This window comes from Engystomops pustulosus, chromosome 3, assembly GCF_040894005.1.
Source record: "Engystomops pustulosus chromosome 3, aEngPut4.maternal, whole genome shotgun sequence".
NCBI lineage: Eukaryota > Metazoa > Chordata > Amphibia > Anura > Leptodactylidae > Engystomops > Engystomops pustulosus.
The window spans coordinates 83,333,628-83,358,036 of record NC_092413.1 but is presented as its reverse complement, the minus strand read 5'-3'; the positions used below and the strand labels follow the sequence as shown (position 1 = coordinate 83,358,036).

The 24,409-nt window shown below is 41.4% G+C and overlaps 2 protein-coding genes across 7 annotated transcripts in view; one reads left to right on the top strand and one right to left on the bottom strand.

The window, feature by feature from the left end:
• Nucleotides 1-892: 892 nt before the first annotated feature.
• Nucleotides 893-23,406, bottom strand: LOC140121555 (uncharacterized). 6 transcript variants are annotated; one of them, XM_072141270.1, is made up of 4 exons: nt 23,312-23,406; nt 16,846-17,316; nt 7,058-7,522; nt 893-1,572 (listed from the first exon to the last, which is right to left on the bottom strand). In XM_072141270.1, exons 2-4 carry the CDS (start codon nt 17,293-17,295, stop codon nt 1,045-1,047), a joined length of 1,443 nt encoding a protein of 480 aa, XP_071997371.1. In that variant the 5' UTR covers nt 17,296-17,316; nt 23,312-23,406; the 3' UTR covers nt 893-1,044. The 6 variants fall into 6 exon arrangements, with proteins under 6 accessions (XP_071997371.1, XP_071997370.1, XP_071997368.1 ...); XM_072141269.1 differs by lacking the exon at nt 23,312-23,406 and adding an exon at nt 22,691-22,791; XM_072141267.1 differs by lacking the exon at nt 23,312-23,406 and adding an exon at nt 21,530-21,667.
• Nucleotides 21,862-24,409, top strand: part of NUP133 (nucleoporin 133) — a 43,085-nt gene continuing 40,537 nt past the window's right edge. Inside the window, exon 1 of the mRNA XM_072141265.1 lies at nt 21,862-22,019. Coding sequence (XP_071997366.1) covers nt 21,862-22,019 — 158 coding nt within the window. The remainder of the gene's footprint in view (nt 22,020-24,409) is intronic.

The following is a 24,409-nucleotide window of genomic DNA, read 5'->3' as shown; positions in this document are numbered from 1 at the left end:
AGTATTAGTTGTTATTCTCCCCATATTCTGATACATAAAGATCTTATAAGTAAACAGTCTAGAAATCTGCTCTGTCAACTTATTCGTATTCATTGTAACTCCTTAGAAACTCATGCAGACTGTTCCCTGAGATGATGCCCCATTGGAAGAACAGAAAAGCGTGACATGTATACATTTATGATAATATTGTTTTTCATTTTAAAGAAACATGGCTTTCTAAGCTGGCCACACGTTAGTTATGACCATCTTTTATACATTTGGGGTATCAAAGCTGAGCATAGATTCTTCACCATCATGTACATGCCCCAGACAATATGCAAACCACTTCACACAAGTAGCCGGCTTAAATTGGAGAATGAAGTGGAACACCCTGATGCAGGTGTAAACTGAAGACCTAATATTAATATGGCTAATCTATAAGATTAGGTATGCATTACAGTATAAGACTTGGTGGGATTTAAGCAAGCCAAAATCAACTAAAAATGTTAAAATTGCAAACAAAAATGTGCATAACCTAAGGCCTTTATCAGACAACTCAGTTTTACAGCCAATGTGTAGTCTAACCGAGAATAAGAACAGGTGGGGGCTAACGGGGGGGGGGGCTAACTCCTGAAGCATGCATGAAAAATTTTTGTATTTCAGTTTATTATAGCATCAGATCGAGGAGGAGATAAGGGGGGGGGGGATTATACTTTATGTATTTTAAATACATTTTTTTTGTGTTCCATTACATGAATACCAGTGAGGAAAGAGATGTAGAAGATATAGGTCATATTCACTTTACATCTCCCACCTCATAAAATGTTTTTATATTTCAATGTTGTTCAATGCAACAACAAACCCAAATATAACGAAAGACCAAATTTGCTTCTTAAATAAACTATATATAAAAGCCATAATAATTATAAAATTTAATTAAAAAAAACAGAAAATGCCAATCTTGTAAGAAAAACAAATTAAATTATATCCTAATAAGGAACAGCTTTAATTGTAGTGTCCAAATAAAAACACTAAAAAGTGTTGTTATAAATGTGCATTTTTTTTTTATAAATGTTCTTCTTTGTACTGGGAAGGTTCTATAACATGTGAATTCGGCAGTGGAGACATACAAAAAGACTGATTTGCCCTCATCCGTGTAGGACTACAGCTGTATTCATGATAATCTTGCCGTGGGGAAGTCATTGCCTGAGCGTGTTGAATATTATAGTCCACCGAGTTAGAACAGCTTGGCGGCTGACACGCATAGTGTGGCATTTGGAAGAGGGAAATGCTAGATTCTTCCGTCAGTTTCTTCATCATCCCTTTAAACAAGATGTCTGTTATAAGAACCTCTGATAAGAGTCGTTGTTTGTCATCCATTTTCCGCAGCTTTGCAGCGACGGTGACACCAAATGCATCAAATTCATCTTCTTTTTGGTTTAAAACAGCTGCAGCTTCAGAGAGCAGCTGTCGACTTAGATCATCATTGACGGGCTTTCGTTTTTTCTGGCTTGGCATTGGAATGGGTTGCGGCTGCTTCTGTGGGTGATGGGGAATTTCAATGACTTCTTGTGGTGGAGTACGAATGCAAACCTAGAGATTAAGAAAATATATAAATCATTACAAAAAGAAGACTAAAGATTAAGCTGTAGGCATACAGGGAATGGAGGAGACTTTATACAGCACACGGTTCCTATCCCCAAAGTAGTAAAGTTTCAATTCCCACAAGTCAATTTATACTAAAGGTTTATGCTCAAGTTTTCTACCTTAGTGATGGAAAAAAATAAAAAAGCAACAAGGACATCCTTATAAACCTCTGCCAATGTACAACTTTGGGTGTTTTTTAGAAACCAGGGGCTTCATAAAAAACAGCGGCTGAATCACTGTCATGGAAATTGTGCATTTCGTTACATAAATAAATCATATATAATAATTATTATTGATTACAGACAATGCATTTCTAGTAAATATTTGAATAGATTTTTTATGATATACCAAACAACCATGGTGGATACCGTGGTTTGATAAATGTATGTCTACAACATGTGTTCATATCCTATAGCGCAGTGGTGGCGAACCTATGGCACTAGTGCCAGAGGCGGCACTCAGAGCCCTCTCTGTGGGCACCCAGGCCATCAGCCCAGGATGAAGTTCACCAGACAGGACTCAAAGAATCTTCCTATAATGAGAGGTGAATTTGCCCTCCTCCTTTCAACTGCGTTGGTGTCTTTAGGAGGCTGAACGGTTGAAAGAAATAAATTGCTGTCTTGGCACTTTGCAATAAATAAGTGGCTTTTGGTTGAAATTTGGGCACTCAGGCTCTAAAAGGTTCGCCATCACTGCTATAGAGTCTGACCTGATACTGCCTGTACAGGCAGTACAAGATAGGGTCCGGTGGTTTGTTCTTAAGTTGAATTTGTATGTAAGGCGAAACCGTATATTTTATAATTGTAGATCCAGACCAAGGATTATCAATAAAGCTTCATTACAGACACCTTACAGCTAATTATTGCAATCTGGGACTATAGTAAAGCATTCAGAAAGCTTCACCAGAGGTTAGAGGGGTCTGTCTGTAACTATGGGTTGTCTGTAAGTCGGGTGTCCTTAAGTAGGGGACCGCCTGTATAAGGAGGCACATTGCTACAGAAGAGCCAGTTTGTCTCAATGACATGACAGGCACACAGATTCTTATGTTTGTTAATTTGTTATATCAATCATACTACAAATCAAACTACAACAGAAAACTGATCAGCTGATATAATGCGGTGTCTATATATATACACATATATACACACACACAGTACACACAAAGTTTGGACACACCTCATTCAAAGAGTTTTCTGCATTTTCAGAACTATAAAAATTGTAGATTCACACTGAAAGCATCAAAACTATGTTTAATAATTACTTATTTAAAATTTGCCAAAAATTGACTACAAATGTGAAGAAAATGAGAATTTTGCACTTAGAAACAAAATTAAGGGTGGACATCACTGGACATGTAACACAAGAATGGTGTTTCTAGGTGGCAGGGTTCAGGAGATATAGCGGTTTGAAGTTGGCTACTGTCATGCCGTAAATAAATGTCCTTTCTGTCCTGAAGAGGTTAAAGGGAGTCTACTATCTCTCTTAAGAATAATAAACTGCCCCCATAGTGTTAAATAAAAGTGATCAAAAAATTCTCTCCATTTTATATTTATGTTTGGCTAAAAGCTCAAATCAGTATGGAAATAAACATGAACACGATAGGCATAACCATGTCCCATAATGCACGATCTATCAAAATATAAAAACCATTATTCCCATGAGTGAACAATGAAATGAAAAATAACGTCTAAATGTTCGAATTGACACTTGTTTTTCATTTTGCGAGACATAAATACTTGAATAAAAAGTTGTGAAAAGGTCACACAGTCCCCAAAATGGTATCAATGTAAATGTCAGCTTATCCTACATAAAACAACATCTTACACTTTGTACACTTAAGTATGAAAAAGTTATTGGTGTCAGAATATGGTGAAAAAAAACATTTTTTTTTTTTTGCAAAAGATTCACATTTTTATGATCTGTATAGCATGATGGTGCTATATAAATAAAGGTTTATTATTATTTAAAATGTATTAAATCATATTAACCCCTTCATGCATCATGTAGGTCAGGACATGCCTTCTGACGTATATGTATGGACTGGAGATCGGACGGGCTCAGAAGCAAAGGTTTTGAATAGTTTGAGAAGTGAAGATGTGGTTCTTTGTCTAGGTTTCTAATAAATAGGACTTTCAAACCCCAAAAAAAAAAAAAAATTGCTGCCCAAAATATTTCATTCAGAAATTTCTTTCAAAATTGGAAAAATGTTGGAAAATTGCTGTAAGGCTACATTCACACTGCCGTTTGGGGGATGTACATACGCCATATATACGTCCCCCATGGACGACAATGGGCGAATGTTCCGTAGCCGGGAGAAAGATAGGACAAGTCCTATCTTTCCCCGAAATATGGCGCAATACATTGTTATAGAGAGGGGCGGGGACGAGCAGCGCTTACCCACTCCTCCTCTCCCCAGCACTGACGTGTGCCCGCTGTACTACGGTATGGCGGCCACACATTGTGTGAATGTAGCCTAAGCCTTTTAAATTCCTTACTAAGAAACCTAACTGCCAGCATATAGCAGAGATTTGGTAACTGTTAGTTAGTTACTCATTTGGATGGTAGGAATATATGTCTGAAAAGCAAAACATTTAAAATTCAAAATTTAACCAAATTTCTTTTTATAAATAATTGCAAAACGCATCAACCAAAATTTCCCACTAATGTGAAGTATAACATATCACGACAAACCAGTCTCAAATTTACTTGGGTCAGTTAAAGCATTCTAAGGTTATTACCTCAGGGTGAAACATAGTAGATGAGAAAATAAGCCAGGTCAGGGGTGGTAAATTAATTTTCCCATGGGGCCACATACAAAATTGAAAAGGTTGTAGAGGGCCGTACTAATATACTTAAAGCAGCTCTACTCAATACCCAATGCCCCCTCATTTATAGTGCCCCACTCCTTATGCCACCTTTCATAATACACCCTCCATTATTCCCCCATTTATATTCCCCCTATTTAATAATGCTCCTTCCCTTAAACCCCCATTTATAGTGCCCCATCTTATTATGCCCCCTTTATAATGATTCTCCTCATTATGCCCACTTTTATAGTGCCCCCTCTCATTATGCCCCCTGTGTAGTACCTCCTCCATTATGTTCCTATTTATAGTGTATCCCTCTCATAATACTCCCTTTAGTAGTACTCCCTCTCATTATGCTCCCTATTCCATCCCCCTTCTTATGGCAGTTTAAGTAAAAAAACAAACAAAAAACACACAAGACAAAACTCACGTTACCTCTGGTTTGGTCACTCTGGTATTCTTTCCTGCAGTAAAGCACTCAGTGCTGGCAATGAAGGACGTCATTGCACTGCCAGCATTGGGAGCTGTGCACAAGCAGTCAGCGGCAGCAGTGCACGAGTCCTGGCTTGTGTGCTGCCGAGGGCCCCCCCTGTGCCGGCTAAGTATCTTTGACTGCCCCCCTTGACTGCTGGACAAAAGGAATGTGACCATGATCTGGTGGGCAGTCATGTGGGGCATTCAAAACTCGTTAGCGGGACAGATTTAGCCCACAGGCCATATGTTTTTTTGTAATTTCTTTCCAGTTTCCCAGTGCATTGCATAGAATATTAAACGGTGCCACTAGGATGTACAATTTGCTACAAAGAAAACAAGCCCTCGTATATATCTCTGTAAATGGAAAAAATGGCTTTTTGAAAGGGGAGCATAAAGCTGAAACGGGAAAAATAGAAAGAAAGGCATTGGTGTGCTCTAATGAGGTTCTGGGTTTAACATTTTTAGCGCTCGACATGTCCCTCTTTACATGATAACATGTCCAAAATGTTAAATGCATTTTTAGCTAAACCAACTTCATCAGAAAAATTAACATATTTACCTAGATTGTGCAATCCCAAAAAGAGGAACATTTTTTAACCATTTTTGAAAATGTTGTTGGCCATAGCAATTTTTACAATATGCAAATAAAACTGAAATTACAGCATAAAGAATTATACTAAACCCCAGACACTTGCCCCATTTTCAAAGTTGCATGAAAAGTTTATAGACACAGGCACCTTCATGCAATTTTGATTCAATGTGTAAAATTTTATAAAACATGGCAAAAAATGTGCCCCAAACACTCACGTCACATTGATGTAAAATTAATAACACAAATTGAGCAGATTTTATATATCACAACATAAAAAAAGGGAAACAAATAAACAACAACATCAACAAGAATTTACACTCCCAAGAATGCTAAAGCAAAAGCCATGCAATATTTGGTTGTAATGCACAAATGTGTTTAAAAAGTATATAAAATGCACAGAGTAAAATGCTCCTATTTTGTCAAAATCATATTTTTTTTCAGCAATCGACGCCTACCATGGACCTAAAATTTACTCATCCACACAACCACTTTCATGCAACTTTGCTGCAAACAGTGATAACATTCAAAATTTCCCCTAAAATATGTACAAATCCAGACTACTTTAATAAGGAAAATGTACTTTCCTAAAAACAGTAAGATGTGAGGAGTCCATATATACTCCACATGTCTATATTCACCAAAGTTAGAATGCCATAACGTAGGTGTAAATGGAGGATGGTGTGAAACGAAAACTTTATTCAGGAATATGTGTGCGTTTTTCATATTACCTACAATATTTTGGACATGTTCTGGGTTGCGGTATTAATGTGTGTGCACAGTAGGCAAAGAGAATCAAATGTTCATCGTTTCTATTAATTTTTGTTTAAAAAAAAAAAAAAAAAAAAGGATTGCTCAATATATTGCTATTAAAGACCAATTTTCCCCTTAATATTGTTCTGGGTAGGAGAACAATAGTTAACATTATCCCTTTTCAAAACTTAGCAATATATAAAGTCAATATTTACTTTATCTGTGAGGTGTGAGAAGTTCCTCTCTGCACCCTTCTCCAAACTTCTCCCTGCATTCTGGAGGCGGGGGCAGACTTTAGAGGACTATAACCTCGGATCTGTGGCACATAGAATTCCCACCATGAATCTAACTTTGTGTTTCTAGGTGCTAGAGAACCGGAGATATTATCATTGCGAGTGATTTTTATAAATAAAATTGCACAGAAATTCTCACTTTAAATGTAAATATTTCCGGTTCTCTGGTACCTAGGAAAAAGAAGTGAGATTCTAGGTGTCAAGGATCTGAAGTTACATCCCTATGAAGAGAGGATGTATCGCATATGTCCTAGGCCATACAGGTGTCACCCTGTGATATATGTCCTTGGGTCAAGCATTGGGTAAGAAGACGCCATTCACATCGGTGTTCAAAGGATCAATCCGGGGTCTCTATTATTTTATGTCTAAAGTGCTTTTTAGTTGTCAGAAAGTAAAAAAATACTCCCCTGAAAAAGGTCAGTGGGGAATGTCAGGATGAGCTGATATAAATAAAACAGAGGCTTGTGTGAACAGGATTCCCTAATGTTCTCAGACAATATTCAGCAATGTCATACCTGGGCTATGTTTGTATTTTCCCCAGCACTCTCTAGGCTGTCATCTGTGTTGTCTTCATCTTGTGGTTCATCATATGTCTCAGGATAGCTGGATACAGATTGCATTTGCTCCTCCTGATCAATTGTAAACTTCAGTAGGTCAAAGTACCACAAGCGTGGTATGTACACGTCATCCATGGAAGCACCAGATTTCCTTGAAGACTCAACTTTCTTTAATTCTTTTTTGAAAACTGTTCTCATATTAGCAATCTTATGTTTTACAAGATCTACAGTCGCTGCGGGGCACACTGTCTTACAAAGATTTAGCAGTTTTTCGTATGCTTCGGCTTTTCTCTGTCTGCTGGCATAATCTGCGCATTTCAACTTCCACAAGCAAGGAAAAGATCTGTACATTGCAATAAATTCTTTTAAGAAATCAGGGTTCATAAATATCTCTGCAGACATTTTCTTCTTTGAAATTATTACCTACAAAAATACACTGTGCATTATAATATTGCCTTCTTTCCAACAATAAAATAACATACTGTGTTTTCTATCATTGTGAGGTATAGCAAGTTCTAGGAGATGTAAGGTGTCGAGTGCAGCTGGTAATCCCTGAATAACAATTCCCTCCTGGAATTCTGGAAGTTACTACCTACTAGATTGAAATTTTGTGGACTAAAACTATTTACATCAATGTTTCATAATGTATTCTTCTTATTCCATTGATTCAAGGGTCCCCATTGGTCTTTGATTCCAAGTCCCTTCCCATACAAAGGAAATTACCAATGAGCCAAACAATGGCAGAGGTCAGCCAGTACTGCGGCCAGGGATGGGCTGAGAGATTATTTGCTGTCATCATTAAACAGCTTCAATGACATGCCTGCTGTTATAAGTCTCCTATCGTCTAAAGGTGTATAATCCAAAATGGTGGTCTGAGAGTGTTTACAGCAGTGGTGGCGAACCTATGGCACGCGTGCCACGGAGGGCACGCGCACCATCTCCCCTGCCGTCTATATCTTGAATCAATGAAGCTTCGGCCAGCAGGAAAAGCTGCCGATCGCCCTGATCTCACTGTAGGCTGCTCTGTGCTCACTAGTGCTGCCTTACACTCTCTTACTCCCTCCCCCTCCTCCCCTGCAGCCCGGAAACACAAGGAGAGAGACGGAACTGCAGGAGCGTACAGCAGCTTGTAAAGATAAGTGTAACAGGAGGAGGCAGGGACTGCTTTGTGTATATGTCACAGGCAGCAGGCAGGCAGCATTGGGACACTAAACAACTATAGGTCCTTATTGTTTAGTGTCCCAAACTGCCCAGTATGAGAGCTTCCCATGGCCACATATATAATGCCCTTGGCCCAGATCTCGTCTTGTTGCTGTGCCATGCTGCCAGTGACCCTGGGGTGCACTACACTGCCCTCACTGACAGCATGGCACAGGTGCCCAGAGCTCAGGACCAAGGGAGATATATGTATATATATGGCCACAGACGGCCATTTGATCGAAAATTCACCTGCCTGATTCCATGTAACTTTGTAATTCAGTGCACCCACACTCGCTGTGTGGCGGTAGTGTTCCTCAGTGAATGGGGGTAGTGTTCCTCAGTGAATGGGGGTAGTGTTCCTCGCTGGAGGGGGGTAGTGTTCCTCGCTGGAGGGGGGTAGTGTTCCTCGCTGGAGGGGGGTAGTGTTCCTCGCTGGAGGGGGGTAGTGTTCCTCGCTGGAAGGGGGTAGTGTTCCTCGCTGGAAGGGGGTAGTGTTCCTCGCTGGAAGGGGGTAGTGTTCCTCGCTGGAGGGGGGTACTGTTCCTCGCTGGAGGGGGGTACTGTTCCTCGCTGGATGGGGGTACTGTTCCTCACTGGAGGGGAGTAGCATTCCTCACTGGAGGGGGGTAGTATTCCTCACTGGAGGGGGGATGTATTCCCCACTGTATTTGCTCCTGCTTTGTGATATAATTGGTGATGTTGGTCTTTCTATGGTGGTCTGTTTATTATCAGTATGGTGGTATTCATCTTATTGTACTGGTAATGGTCATCATGTGGCACTCTGCAATGATAGCGTAGACTTTGGTTTGCAGTTTGGGTACTTGGTCTCTAAAAAGTTCGCCATCACTGGTTTACAGCATTGAATACTTATGTAGCAAAATTGTTAGAGTATTAATTGAGACATCAATACATAAGGTCTCCCTGTACCAGGAGTCATAGTGACATCTACAGTTTGAAGGTGGAATTTCTCCCCTGTCTTATTGTGTGTTTTCTTGAAGTCAGTCATGAACAGAATAATAGTACTGTTGTGACAATCATACTATTTATTATAATATCGCTGATATATACATGAATAAATGTATTCTCCAATATACATCAGTACTCCATAGTGTGGGTAGTTGGCTTTGGCAAATACAAGTGGCTTAGTGTCCGGATGCCACTGTAGCTTCCACTCACACTAGAGACTGATGCTCCACGATGGCTGTGGATTTTTAATTCACTGAAGGACAAACAATAGCTCATATGAGTTTTAATTTTTAACACTGTGAAATAAAAGTAAAGTTTAATAATTAACCAATGAGCCCCAGAGGGGTCGTCTTTAGACCTTTATTGTAAATAGTTATGGACCCAGTCAGTCTAAAAGTCCACATTTTTGTCATTTAAAGGAGACTCTAGATCATTCAGTTGGACCCCCAAGTGATCAGACATATAACCAGTATCCTGTGGAAAGAGGAGAATGTTGTTTATGGGAAACTCCCTTGGAGTACATTGAGTACCTTATCATATACTACCTTTGTCACATTACAGCTGCAGCTCTGATATCTCTTTTTGATCTAAACTACTCACTGAAAGTTCGGGAAATCTGTATTTCAGGTGAAATTTATAGAAAACATAAAAAGTTTACCCTGCAGTAATATTATACCATGAACGTAGGGCTGTTCAGTAGAAGAATGCAATCTTCTCATCTCAAAGAAAAGCCCACAACAGTGGTGGGTATACTATAAAATAAACCAATGGACACAGCCTCCCACTCTTCTTGAAAGGTTCTGGGGTACAGAGTTTCGAGACCCTACATGGCGTTGACTAATCCCTTATGTTTTTATGGCGATTTAGGTATGGAGAAAATGCAGGCCGCTCCATTTGTGGTACTTCAGCCTCCAGTAGCTTTTCGATAATGATGCAAACCTCAATGAACTGGTGGATTAATCATCTATAAAGATGGAATGAGGCCTGTATTATTCATGCACCGGCACAATAACTGGATTAATTATGTCATTCAAGTGCATTCACCTTTAGGTTCCACATGGAAATTTGTTGACAATGAAGCGTTCATCAGTGTGGAATATGAAACGTCTGTGCCTCTATTGTCTCTGTATCTCTGTTGCAAAACTCTAAGCTCACATTATGCTCGAAGTAATGGTGAAATACTGTTGATAAAATGTTAGGGCTCGTCTTGGGCTCATGATGTCAATTGTGAACAGCATGAGGAGGAGGACTGTTTAAATACCAATATTAACTGAATAGAATTATCATTAAGCTAAAAGAACAGCAAGTTGTATAAAAAGTAATGAACCACTGAACAACTGTATATGTGCATTCAATAGTTTAGAGAGTACTGTAAAGGTTAAAGTGCATTTCAGGTTCATGTTGACATTTTATCCACACCCAAATATTCCTAACATTTTGTGAGCAGAGTATGTACGCTAAGTAAACCATGGGGGAAAAAAAAAGTAGGTTTCATAGAATATCTTATTTTTAGAAAAGACAGAAATTCCACCAAATCAAGTAACAAACAAATCAGGGATGGGGGAGGGCAAGATAAGAGGTTTTGTAAATGGCTACAATTAATGTTTATTACTAATAAATTAATGTTAATTTTGTTCACCCTTAAAGGGAAGCTGGCACAATGATTTAGGCCTAGAAACTGACACCAACTTGTTACTCAGAACAATGACAGGATCACAATGTTGTCATCATTTAGACAACCTAGGGTTCAAGTACCCTGGGGGGGGGGTGATCTGAAAAATAGTAAAAAAAAAAAAAAAACAGTTAAAATAAAAACTTTAAAAAAATTAAAATCACCCTGATATAAAAATAAACAGTAAAAATCATAAACATTGTGGGTATTGCTGCAACCCAAAATGCCTGATCTACCATAATATAATAATAGAAATTCCCAGAGTCTAACCCTGTAACAGAAAATAGCGCACAAAAGTTGGAAACGCCACTTGTTTGCCATTTTACAACATATAAAAAGTTAGGTAAAAATTGATCAAAAGGCTTTACAGTCCTCAAAATGGTAGCAATGAAAACATCATCTTATCTTGCAAAAATGTCACAACGCTCCATACACCGAAGTCTGAAAAAGTTATTAGCGTCAGAAAATGGCGAAATGAAGATTATTTTTGGAAAGAAGGTTTTAATTTTCTTAAATTCAAAGAATAAAGGAGACATATAATTTGGGGCACACAGTAAAAACAGTAAAAACCAAGGCCACAAGGAAATGGCGCAAATGCATTTTTTACCAATTTCATTGCATTTCAAACTTTTTGCCAGTAAACAGCATGGAATATTAAATGCGGTCACTCCGAAGTACAATTTGTTACGCAGAATACAAGCCCTCATACAACTCTTTAAATGGAAAAATAAAAAAGGAAAACGCAAAATTGAAAAGGGGCTTTGGCGGGAACGCATTAAAGAACTGCAGTGATCAGAAAATCATTTTTACATACAACCTATTTTTTAAGGAATAATTAATGATTTGTAAAAAATGTTTTCCAGGTCACCCAGATTTTAAAAAGTACTATAACCTGCTATTCTCACTCTGGCCACCAGGTTTTTTTAATCCCTTTAGGGCAGGGGTCAGGAACCTTTTTGGCTGAGAGAGCCATGAACGCCACATATTTTAAAATGTTATTCCGTAAGAGCCGTACCAAATGCACATGCCCCCCAGTAGATAGGTAGTCCCAGTGTCATGGATGCCCCTGCGATCTAGGTCTCGGATCACAGGCACACCCGTGCCTCTCTCTGTGGTGGTGCTCCTTTCTGAGCTCACTCAACCCACCACTTTCTGGCTCGCGTCCTGGCTGGCCAGCACGTGCCAAAACACGCAGATTTAAAGGGCCAATGCCCTGCTGATTGCCTCTGCCCACTTCCCGGGTTCCTATAAAGACCGGCGGCTACCAGATGGCTACCAGGTAGCCATAGCACAAGTCCCCCAGTATATAGGTAGCCACAGCACATGACCCCAAGTAGATAGGTAGCCACAGCTGTCTGAGAGCCAGATGCAGGCAACAAAAGAGCCATATCTGGCTCCCGAGCCATAGGTTCCCTATCCCTGCTTTAGGGAAATCTACCACTATTTTTACTTGGTTTCAGCAGCCAAAAAAACAGCTTGCACAAGCTCAAAAACAATGGGGCAGATTTATAAAAAATGTCCTAAGGTTAGACAGTGTCTGGTGCTGGATGATAAATCTGATGCAGTATAAGACTGTCTAGTTGTCCTCTACTCCGCACCTCCTATTAGTTGTCTTACTTTAGCCAGAGAGTTAGGACAAAATTCTGTTGGGTCAAGAGTATTTTTGGCGCACGAGACCACACCCCCTTTTACAGACCACACCCCCTTTTACAGACCACGTCTCTTCTGTCAAGACGCAGACAATTTTTTAGTGCAAACTACGCCAGAATTCTGTCGAAGACATTAATAAATCTCCCCCAACGTCTGTGTGCAAGAGCCTTAACACTGACAAGATGCAGGGTATTTTATTTTCACATCACGTTTTATGTTTACGCTTAGCATATCCGCTGGGAAAGCTCCCGGTAGATACGCTGAGCATATACATTGACATATAGTAGCAGAAGGAGGCATACTTTTTACCTCTGTATAATCACTATATGTTGGTTAGGCCAAAAAAGGCAGGATGGAAAGACGTAGAAAGCTACATTTTTCCATCCTGCTCCCTCCTGCTGAGCGACCAATATGTTCAACAGAGACAATAGAAGCTTATGGGGAGTGAATGAAGCATATTGCATCCCTCCCTGCAGCCTTGTCAAGCAGATATCCCGCTCAGCAGGTAGGGGTAACACGCTCATGTCACTGTCCATATTTAGACAGTGACATCACTGGTGAAACACCCCACACATGTAGATGTAGACTCCTCCCCCACATTCATGGAGAGGGGGTCTCTGGGTGAGATTTCCCCCTGTACAAGCGTACAGTGGGATACGTCTGTACCCTACATTGTAAGGCTACATTCACACACATGTATGGGGGACGTATATACGGCCGACATATATACGGCCGATATACGTCCCCCATACACTTCTATGGGCTCACGCCCATGTACGGGAGCGGTACGGTGCAGCACACGTGCGGCACTGTACCGCTCCGTAGCCCGGGAAAAGATAGGACATGTCCTATCTTTTCCCGTGATACGGCGCTGTGCGCTGTATCTTCCTATGGAGAGGGGGGCGGGGGTTAGCAGCGTTCATCCCCTGCTCCTCTCCGTAGCGCCGATGTATGCCCGCCGTACTACGGTACGGCGGGCATACATCGTGTGAATGTAGCCTAAGGACAAGGACACATGGTGGAATCCCCCGGACGTGTCCTTACAACATATGGCACACAACATGATGTGAACCCAGCCTTATCTGTATCTGTTGCAATAGTACAAACCCAGACTAATAAACAAAAAAGTAATAAAAGTAAGTTTGTAGGTACTACAAAATAAAAACCATAAGCCCCAAGAAGCGCTGTCAACAGCATAAAAGAGGTAGTGGTCTTACTTTCTAATCATATCTGCACATAACTGCATACAGGCGGTCCCCTACTTACAGACGACCCCTAGTTACAAACGGACCTCTTGATGTTGTCAATTCACTGTACTTTAGCCTTAGTCTACAATAAACAGTTATCAAAGGTGTCTGCAATGAAGCTTTATTATTAAAGGAAACCTACCATTTAGAATGGCAGGGGTAAGCTGTAAGTACCGAGCACCAGCTCAGGGTGAGCTGGTGCCGGTACTTACTTTCGTTAGTGTTATAAACCGCGGTATTGCGGTTTTAACACTTTTTAAACTTTAGAGCAGAAGGGGCTTCGGCGCTGCGCGCGACATCTCCGCTATTTCCTATGGAGGCGCGCGCACAATCTTGCGCACGCAGCGCCGAAGCGTCTTCTGCTCTAAAGTTTCAAAAGTGTTAAAACCGTGATACCGCAGTTTATAACACTAAACTCGGTACTTACAGCTTACCCCTACCATTCTAAATGGTAGGTTTCCTTTAATCCTGGTTCATATGACAATCCAACATTTTTAAAATTCAACTGTCACAGAGACCAAAAATAATTTGTCTGGGGCTACAATAATAAAATATACAGTTCTGACTTACATACAAATTCAACTTAAGAACGAACCTGCAGAACCTATCTTCTACGTAACCCGGGGACTGCCTGTATTTGGAATAAAAACAATAACTCTTCAAAAAAACTTGTTTATATTTTACAGAGGACATTTCACCCCCAAAAAATAGCCCCATAATCCTCTCCCCAGCCAGCCATTTAAAAAAATAATTATGTTGGGAAAGTATGTATTAGTAGATCCGACCTCTTACCGAATAAGAGGTCACATCCTGGCCACTGCTGACAGCGGTGGCCGAAAATATACAACATTTGGCTGGCGCTGTCAAAAAGCACAGTGTACAATAAATTAAATTAAGATTGTGTTTACATGCACTGTAAACGCATTGTAAGTGCAACTCAAACGCTGTCTGTGAACACAGCCTAAATGTAAGCTCTGCGGACAACAGGGGCAAATGCAGTACTGCTGCACTCTTCCCCCCCAAAAAATAGTTTTCAATGGCCTCTGACGAGTGTACAAGTTCATCCTCCTGCTTTTTGCACAGTATACAATGTATATTGTGCAGATAGAGGCAAAGTGTATGCCTGCCACTATGGGGGATATTTATTAGGGCTTCTGTGCCATGCCAGTGGCATAGAAGCCCCAAAATGATCGCCAATGCTACCACGAGTGCCGGCATATGATAAATAAACCCCTATATGTCTATGCATATGTAGAGTGTATGTGTTCTTGGCGTATTCGTGCAGCATAAACATAAAACATGGTATGAACCTAGCCTAGTACTGTAAAAACACCCTGCCCCCTACAAAAATAAAACCAGTTTTTAAATGTACCTCAAAATACTTAATCCGGAAAAAAGAAAGAAAGACCTTAATCAAAGTCCTTTTGAAATGGGGCATCTTTTTCTTTACTTTCTAACATTTAAAACTATGCCATAACACAAGTGTGTTCCAACAGGGTGCGGTCAAACATACTGATTTGATTCCATTTATAAACGGAATCAAAGCGCACAGAGGGTGGCCATGACCCAATCGTATATGCATTTCTATGAATATGCGTGCGATTGGTAGCCAAGACATGCTGTCTTATATTGTCTAAATGCAAGACGCCAGGAGCTGGTTACCGATCGAATGCATTTCCATAGAAACGCACATATTGGGCCGTGGCACACCCCCGTGCAATTTGATTCCATTTATAAACAGAATCATAGCGGTATGTGTGACGGCAACCGCAAACTTGCATATGTCTCCTGGATTAACCACCCCAGATATTTTTTAAGAACATATTTGGCATATACAGTACTTTATCTATAGCAACCAGTCCTCTGATGGTGATAGGTTCCCTTTAAAGAAGGTTTTTGCATAGCAACATGTCCAGGAGATATTAATCGTGAATGTGTAAGATTTGTTGAACTATTGGGCAATTACAAACTTGGTTGAAATATATGGCATCCATTGAAGCGTCCAGGCCTCTTTTACAACATCCTGGAGATCCTTACAACCTGATAAACTCTGACCTGCAGAATGTTCTGTGGTGACCTCAAAAGCCATTTGGTCACCTCTCCTCTGCACCTACCCCCACCCCTGCATCTAGGGATTTGGAAACAAAGAACTGTTTAAATATTCCTGGACTCTCCCCCCTCATTAAAACTTTGGCCAATCGTGAATGACCCTCTGGACTAATTAATGAATGGTCGGTTCTGAAATCTAACCAAACTGAAAAGATATAAAACAATATGAAATCCAGGAATTGGGGTTCACATTTTGGGGGCTGCTTGACAAGCTGAGTGTCTTCCTTATTTCTCCCACCTCCAGGGATCAGGATTTACTTTAAGTTTGTAAGTTTCTGTTATTTTTCTCCCTTTTTATTTTATAACTGTTTTGCCATGTTGTGTGTTATTTTATTTTGTAATCCTTTTGTTTTTAATATCTTTTTTATGCACTGATCAAGTTTTTGTAATTAAAGCTTTTCACTTTAATTTTGGTCCCTGTATGCTCTGCGAACTCATAGCCTTGTGAAGTGTGGTTAGCTGTGTGACTGCTAGAGTGCTGAGTGTGCATGTCTAGTGGTGTGACAAGGTGACTGCCTGAGAAGGAAGAGTTGATGTAGAGTGGGATACTTATTGGTCCTAGTATAAATGCAATAAGTGGTGGCAGCGGATCTGGGGGGTGCTGGAGCTGTATGAGGTGTGATTTAGGCTCAATTTGTGTCCTGAGTGAAAGGTGAGCGCAAGTTTGAGTAGGCTAAATTAACCCGTTCAGTTGCACCCCATGTCACGTGACGAGGCGGCGGCGTCCTCGCCGTGACACAACATCTGATGCCTCAATGGGTTAGTAGATACAGAACATAACAGGCTTATTCTTTCTGCAATATGCAAAGGATTATTGTTTTTCTTCAATAATTTTTTGGTAGAAACGCAGCAGCAGATGCACATAAATGCACCTAATAAAAAGTCAAACAAAGCAGATTTACCTGGGAGAAGTTTGTACATTCCCCAGCACTCTCTAGGCTGTCATCTGTGTTTTCTTCCTCTTGTCGCACATCATAAGCTTCAGGATAGTGGTATACAGGTTGTGGCTGTGGTTGAGCCTCTTGATCTATTGTAAATTTCAGAAGGTCAAAGTACCAGAGCCGGGGTATATAAACTTCATCACCGGAGGCGCCAGACTGTATTGAGGACTCTACTTTCTTCAATTCTTTTTTGAAAACTGTCCGCAAATTTGCAATTTTATGTTTGACAAGTTCTACGGTTGCTGAGGGACAAACTGATTTACAAAGACTGAGTAATTTCTCATAAGCTTCTGCTTTTTTCTGCCTGTTGGAATAGTCAGAAGACTTGACTTTCCATAAGCAGGGAAGAGAGCGGTACATTTCAATGAACTCTATTAGGAAATCTGGATTCATCAGGCATTCTGTCGACATTTTCCTCTTTATAATAATCACCTATATTAAAACAAAGAACAAATATACAAATAAAGCTTAAGTATTGATTCAAAAGAAGTAAAGTAACTGTTCACATCTATGTTGTGATCGCCATCATAAAGCAGCAGACCTATTTTTGGATCTGTACTGTTAGATGGGTGGGGCCAAGATGCTCCAACCCAAAAACACCCATCTGACAGTGGAGAGCCTAATTAGCATATTGCCATTGAAAATACACAGAAATAGTGCTAGTCAGGCCAACTGCACACAAACCTGTGCAGTCTGTGGAAACTGAACCCTACGTTGGTCCGATCCCACAGACTGCACACCTTGCACAGGATGGAAGTCTTTGCATCATATTTCTGTATGATGCAAGGACTCCTGTCCAGCGGAACATGCAGATCCGTTTCCACAGGCTGAGCACATTTGTGTGCAGCCGGACTTAGGGCTCATACACACAAATGTGTGCAGTCCGTGGTAATCTCTGTACATAGTGCAGAGGACAGAGTCCCTGCCGGCTAAACCCGGTTGGCAATGTATTAACCATTATAGTGCCAGCGCGGCTGTTCGTGTGTATGAGCTCTTAGGCTGTGTGCAGTCAGATGCTTATATAGATTGATAGCCATCACAGGCAGTTCAGTCTAGTTTTGTATCTTTTGTAATCATGGCCGCCACTAGGAATTTTGGGGCCCCTGACTGAAAGATTACTGTGCCCACCCCCCCACCGGCATTCATTCCCACATTGATACATAACATTGTACACCGCCCCGTACTCCGTAGAAAGATAGGACACGTCCTATCTTTCTCCGTAGTACGGCACCATGTGCCATATGTTCCTATGGAGAAGGGCAGGGGTGAGCTGCGCTCGCCTCTTCCTCCTCTCCCCATGCGCCGCCGTTGCCTGCCGTGCTACGGTGCGGCGGGCAACGGCAGTGTGAATGTAGCCCAAGTTCACACCTGCATTGGTAATGCAGCAGCCCTATGTTTCTTTCGGCTCTAAATAACGGATGGCAACTGAAGAACTTCCTAAAATGGAGACTGCAACAGAAACTCAGGAAACAGGTGTGAATGGCGATTTAGCTACAAATACAGTGGCAGCCTGCCCGGCAAGGACATCAAAGAGGGAAATGGGGGACTCATTGTCAGAACTGGACAGAAAGTTTTGGTCAGGCTTCCAATGTAGGGACAGATATTCTAGTTCCCTGGATAAGCTCTTTAGCACAGAACAGTTTCTGTAGAGCTCCATTCAATCTCCATAGTGAATGTTGGGGGTCACCTCACAAGTCGGGTAGAATAACTCTTATTATTGCCATAACCCTGCACTACTGGTATTTATGGTACATTCCTTTAAAGAGGACCTGTCAAGTCAATTTGGGACCCTAAACCCACCAGAACTCCTTCTAGATCAGGGATTTGGGGTCTCAAATCAACTGTCATGAAGGCTGTATACAGAAGGAAAACTTTTATGCTTACATACATAAGTAGGTAAGTAAGTTGTTGAGGCACATCAGAGTCACATCTGCAGATCCCACATTGGCAACTACTCTTGCAGTTCTTCAAGTGGAGGCAGAATAAAGCCCTGTTTTCATTGCGCATCTGCGACATATACAGTGCTTGCACAGCGAATTCAGGATGTACTATGCAGGCTTCACAACATGCTAGATACCAAGTGGAACGAGATTAGTATTAATATGTGGGGAGTTTTTTTCTATAAGAAATTGCACTGACAGGTTCCCTTTTAATGCGGATACAGCCATGATTTGCAAAGCACAGAAAGACACATAGACGCACTTCACCTCTAGTGAGAAAGATTTTTGTCAAATACTTTCAGAACAGAAAATGCCATTACTTTGGAAAGAAAAGCAGGCATCGTTCTGTTTGCTTTCAATAATTTCGTAAAATCATTATATATGCTTTAAGTTTCTCCCCTCTGAAGATGCTGAATTTTTTTGTTGCCTACAAAGTTTTCAAATATTACAAATATAATACTATAATATATATTCAAATATAATACTTTAAGTGTTTTAATACTATTCAATGTTAAATTCAGACAAATATTGCATATGTCTATTTTCAGATTTTGAATCTGATGTTTATCCAAATATCCCCTTTTTCAGTGTTTTTGCACACATTTAGATTTTTGGTGATTACAGCACCATCTGTCACCAAAATTGAAAAAGACCGTTGTCAAATCAATATAATTTTTCATGGGGAATTCAAATCTGCAATAAGACCCGGTCTCGTTTTAACCCTTTCATTACAATGCTATCAGCACATTGTAATGAATGAGGAGGAAAATCCCTTTATACTGCCATAACGTGTAAACAATCTGTACTGTGTCAATTGCGTATTAACCCTGGTAAGTGCGGCTCCCACACCAGTAAACACTGTGATCAGTGACTGCCCCCCCTGATCTGACCATACCGGGTAAAGTTACATGGCTTAAGTGATTTTGCATTGAATGTTACCCATGCTATGTCTTTGTTATTTCCTGTGGGTCTGTCTATTTGTCTTTACATAGATTGCAGGGGGGAGTGAGTATACCAGTTAGCCTGTATCAGGGGCATCTGGTTGCTCCCATCTTTTTGATGGGTGTTTGTTATGTTTTAAATGTTTTTAATGCATATCAATAAAATTAATGTTTCACACTCAAACAGTATTGGAATTTAGGCTCTATAACACCAGAACCCAGACGGGTTTTTTTGCGTGGTATACTGCCATAATGTAGTGTGCCAGTATATGATACAGTATATATGGCAGTATATGATCAGACAATCTAGGGTTACAGTACCCTAGGTAGTCTGAAAAATAGTAAAAGTAAAAAAAAAAAAAAAGTTATAGATTTTTGAAGGTGGGGAGTGGAAAATAGAAATGAAATAACAAAAAAGGCAAGGTCTTAAGGGGTTAAAGGACATCTACCACCACGATGCAAGACTGAATGCAAATGAGCCCGAGGGGCTCCAGGCTCCATTAACACCTAGGGAGCCTGGAGCCCCTCAAGCTTATTTTCATACAGTCCTTTATCCTGGTGATAGATACGATTTTCCCACAAAGAAAAGTTAGATCTAATCCTGTGGATAGGGCCTAACTGGCTGATCAGTGGGGATCTCAGTGCTGAGACACCCACAGATCACGAAAACGAGGGGTCTGATGGGGTCCCACGTACCTCAGTCGGATCCCTCAACGCTCCGTCAGATTAATGGAGCAGACAGCCGCGCATCATCTCTATGGAATTGATGGAAATTGCCGAGCGCTGCTCAACACGGAGACCCCCACTGATCAGAAAGTTAGGACCTATGCCGCTTTAAGTTCCCCCTGCAGAGGTTATAGATAGGAGGCTCAGTTTGATATCTTTTTGATGCAGTTTTGAAAAATATTTGACATATGTATTTTCAATTTTTTGATCCTTTGTGTATTTTGCAAGAAATTCCACCATCCTGACCTTTTTGTTAGGCCCCTTCCACCCTCTTTCTCTGTACGTACGGCGGGCGCCATGCATCACTGTGTGGAGGGGAGGGGTGAGCAGTGCTGTATGGTCGCCCAGGCTACAGTTAGGTGAGAATACGGCATTGCCAAATTAGCCTTACACCCTGTATATATGATAAATCTTGTAAACAATGGGCAGTCATCTGTGCATCTGCCACAACTGATCTGCTGAGACAGGAGGCAATGAATACAGATCAAAACCTTTCCCAAGTGACAGGCAAAGCCCCCCCCCCCCTTTCCCCAATTGCTATAATAAAAGTGTACAGCCAAAAAGATAGCCTGCTTGAGATGGCTAACTGAACCAGAAGACGTTACAAACAAGCTTTCAGGACTGCTAGTCCCTGCTTGATAAGGCCATGTCCACACAGGACATCCCTGAGCGCTTGTCCAGATGTTGTGATGTATGAAGGCAGCGGGGGCAGTCCCAGCATTGCTTCATATAGAGCAAAACATATTATAATCTGACAAATACAAACTGTCCGGGATTATAATCCTGTGCGGTACAATAAAGTTGGGCAGATTCTGTGTAGTAGATACGGGGTGACAGCAGGGAGCTGTCCATTACACTGCCAGGCCCTGGCACAGCTCATGCCCTGCCCCGGGTCCCGCTGATTATACACCCAAACTCCAGCCACAGGCAAACTTCCCCCTGGTGAGACGCCTCCCGTCAGGTGCCGCCCTGTAGCCCCGGCCGCTAGCGGCTGCCCCCATCTTCACATCCTTTGCTCCATTTTGTTTTCCCTCATACCTCGTACTGGTGATCCTTTTCACAAGTGGCCACTCAGCCATATAACCCCGCCCCCGGCAGTCACGGGTTCTCCGGGTCATGACTGAGGGGGCTGTCTCGGCTCGGTCCCTGCGTCCAGTTGTGTGTGCTCGGACGTCGGGCAGGGTGACATTGTGACGGGGACACCCCGCGCCTCCGAGCCTCGCACATGCACAGTGGCCCCGGGCTCGCCAGCCGCCCGCCCTCCTCCCTCTCACGTCACTTGTAGCGGCCGCGTGTGTCATCTCCCTGTTCCACGCGCGATATTTTCTCCTCACTGTGGCGGGAGCGTTGACAAGTCTGGAGCATCCACCATGTTCCCGTCTCCCAGAGCCCAGGCTGTGGCGACTGCCCGGCGGCCCCTCGGAGTCCGTGGTCCTGCCGGAAGGAAAAGCTTAGGACCCCCGGGCAGTTCTTCCCCCTCTACGGTCTTTTCCCCCTCGGGGCGCAGGGTCACTGTCGGTGGTGCGCGGTGAGTGAGGCTGGAGGGTGACGGGGCACATAATTGCCGCCCCATCCGCACATGTATCTATAGAGTATGGGGTCCATTCAGGCCAGGATCATATCTGTGTGTTGCAGATACCCAGACACTTGACTGAAAAGATCAGTCACAAGACCATTGAATGTAATTGCTGGAGTATTCAGGAGGGCAGTTTATGAGGCTGGTGTATTTATGAGGCCGATGTGTACAGTTATTACTGTCATGCATGAAGTGGCATAAAGTATAACTTGTAGCTATGTGAGGAGATGGGCCTTATCTATTAGGCCTCGTTCACATGTAAAGCTTATATTATTTTGAAACGCAATTAAAAAGCAGCGGAGAGGAGATCCTCGCTATCTTTTTCATGGAAACATTGGGATTGAGGACCAGGTGTTGAGCGCCAGGGTATGATGATTACCGTGCCGCTAAAACCTCTACCAGACCAAGCCCAGGTTATAGCCAGTGCCGACCCAAACCCCCATCTTCCTCCTTCATGCCCACATTTCCTGGTGGTTCAGGAGAAAACTGCCGTACAAGTCTTGATAAATCTTCCCCCATGTGTTTTATATTGTTTACATGCAAAACATGTGTTGCCTGTTCCCACTCACAAGCGTTTAAAGAAAATCTACCATTTGATTTGATGCATTATGAAGCAAACATACCTTGAGAATGCTGTAACTACACTGATGCAGGATCAAATCTTGTTTAATCCCTGAGCTGAGTGGTTTTGCTTAAAAAACTATTATAAAACTCAGGACCTTGTGAAAGCTGGATCCACATACACAAGCTTTCTGAACAGCCAAGACAGGACTAATCAATCTGAGCTAGACCACTCATACACAGCAGCTGGGGGATGGTGCAGCAGTTGATTATTCTGCCTGGCAGGAAGAACACTGATTACATCATCATCAGGTGCAGCCCATAACTAACGTGAAAGGAAAAGCACTGACCCCAGGCACAGAAGGGAGAGAGCTTCATTATAATTGTTTTCAGCAAAACCACTCAGCACGGGCGCTAAACAAGATATACTTCTGCATCAGTGTAGCTACAGCATTCTCAAGGTATGTTTGCTTCATAATGCATCAAATCAAATAGTAGATTTCCTTTACGTTTAAACACATATATGCTAAGGAAATACTCCACTGCCTTTGAATTGCGCTTCAAAACTATTTTAAGGGGTATTCTCACAAAGACAAGATTCTTAAATATACTCAGGATAACAAAATAACACACTCTAATTCATTGTTATTTTTTTTAAAAAAACAAAAACATGTAATCCCAACCTTTGTCCCTGGATCTGGCCGTAAACACTTGGCTATGGTAGGTAGATTCCTTTAGCTTCTCTTGTATTCTGGGGACAGGCTGGAGGACAGATTCTACACTGTTCACAGCAGGGTGTAGAGAAGACAGCAGCAGATCTAAGGGTGCGGTCACACGTTCAAAATTTCATATGCAGTTTTTGAAGCCAAAAGCATGTGTGGATTGTAATGGGTTGAGACAAATAATTAGAAGGTGCTGCTCCTCCAACTTTTACTCCATTCTGGGTTTGGGCATCAAAAACTGAATCTGAAAAACTGACTGTGTGACTCCACCCTAAAATGAGATAAAATGGGAGGGGTGTATATCAGTACTGACTATGTGTTTTATTGATTGGGTGAGGCTGGAGAGTGACTTGTATCCATCTCAAGACTTTGGCCTGTCTCCTATTAGAATCTAGTATAATCTTCCTAAGCTAAATAAGTGTAGATAAACCCTGTACCCTAATAATCTAAGCACATTGTCAACACAAAGCATCTCGTAGCACAGAGGCTTCATGAAGTGTCTGCTTATAGAGTCCCCGTCCCCACTCTGGCCATCACTGAGCAAAAACAGCAATAAAACTGAGTAAAATTGTAAAGTAATAGGGTTCATGGGCAAACCCCTTTTAACCCCTTAAGGACGCAGCCATTTTACAGCTTAAGGCTCAGTCCCATTTTTTGGATTCTGACATGCGTCGCTTTATATGGTTATAACTTTTAAACACTGTTACTTATCAAAACGATTCTGAGATTGTTTTTTCCCCACATGTTGTACTTCATTTTAGTGGTAAATTTTGGCTGATAAGTTTTGCGTTTATTTACAAAAAAAAAAAGAAAATATGATGAATTTTCTGAAAAATTTGCCATTTTTGAAATTTGAAATCATTGCGTTTTCAGGCAGATAGATTTACCACCTAAATAAATTGCTGAATAACATTTCCCATTTGTCTACTTTACATTTTCATAATTTATGAAACGTCTGGATAATTTATTTTGATGTCACGCGGCTTACAAATAGAATATCGCTTTTCCGGATTTTCAGAATTGACTATTTTGGGGATAAATACAGTTTTGAATGAAAAT

Coding starts and splice junctions, on each gene's coding strand:
- LOC140121555 (XM_072141266.1), bottom strand. CDS start 18,900: ATGTCGCAGATGCGCAATGAAAACAGGGCTTTATTCTGCCTCCACTTG. Junction 17,317..18,768: donor TTACTTACCTACTTATGTAT/GTAAGCATAAAA, acceptor GTTTTAATATAG/GTGATTATTATAAAGAGGAA. Junction 1,573..7,057: donor AAAATACAAACATAGCCCAG/GTATGACATTGC, acceptor CTTAATCTCTAG/GTTTGCATTCGTACTCCACC.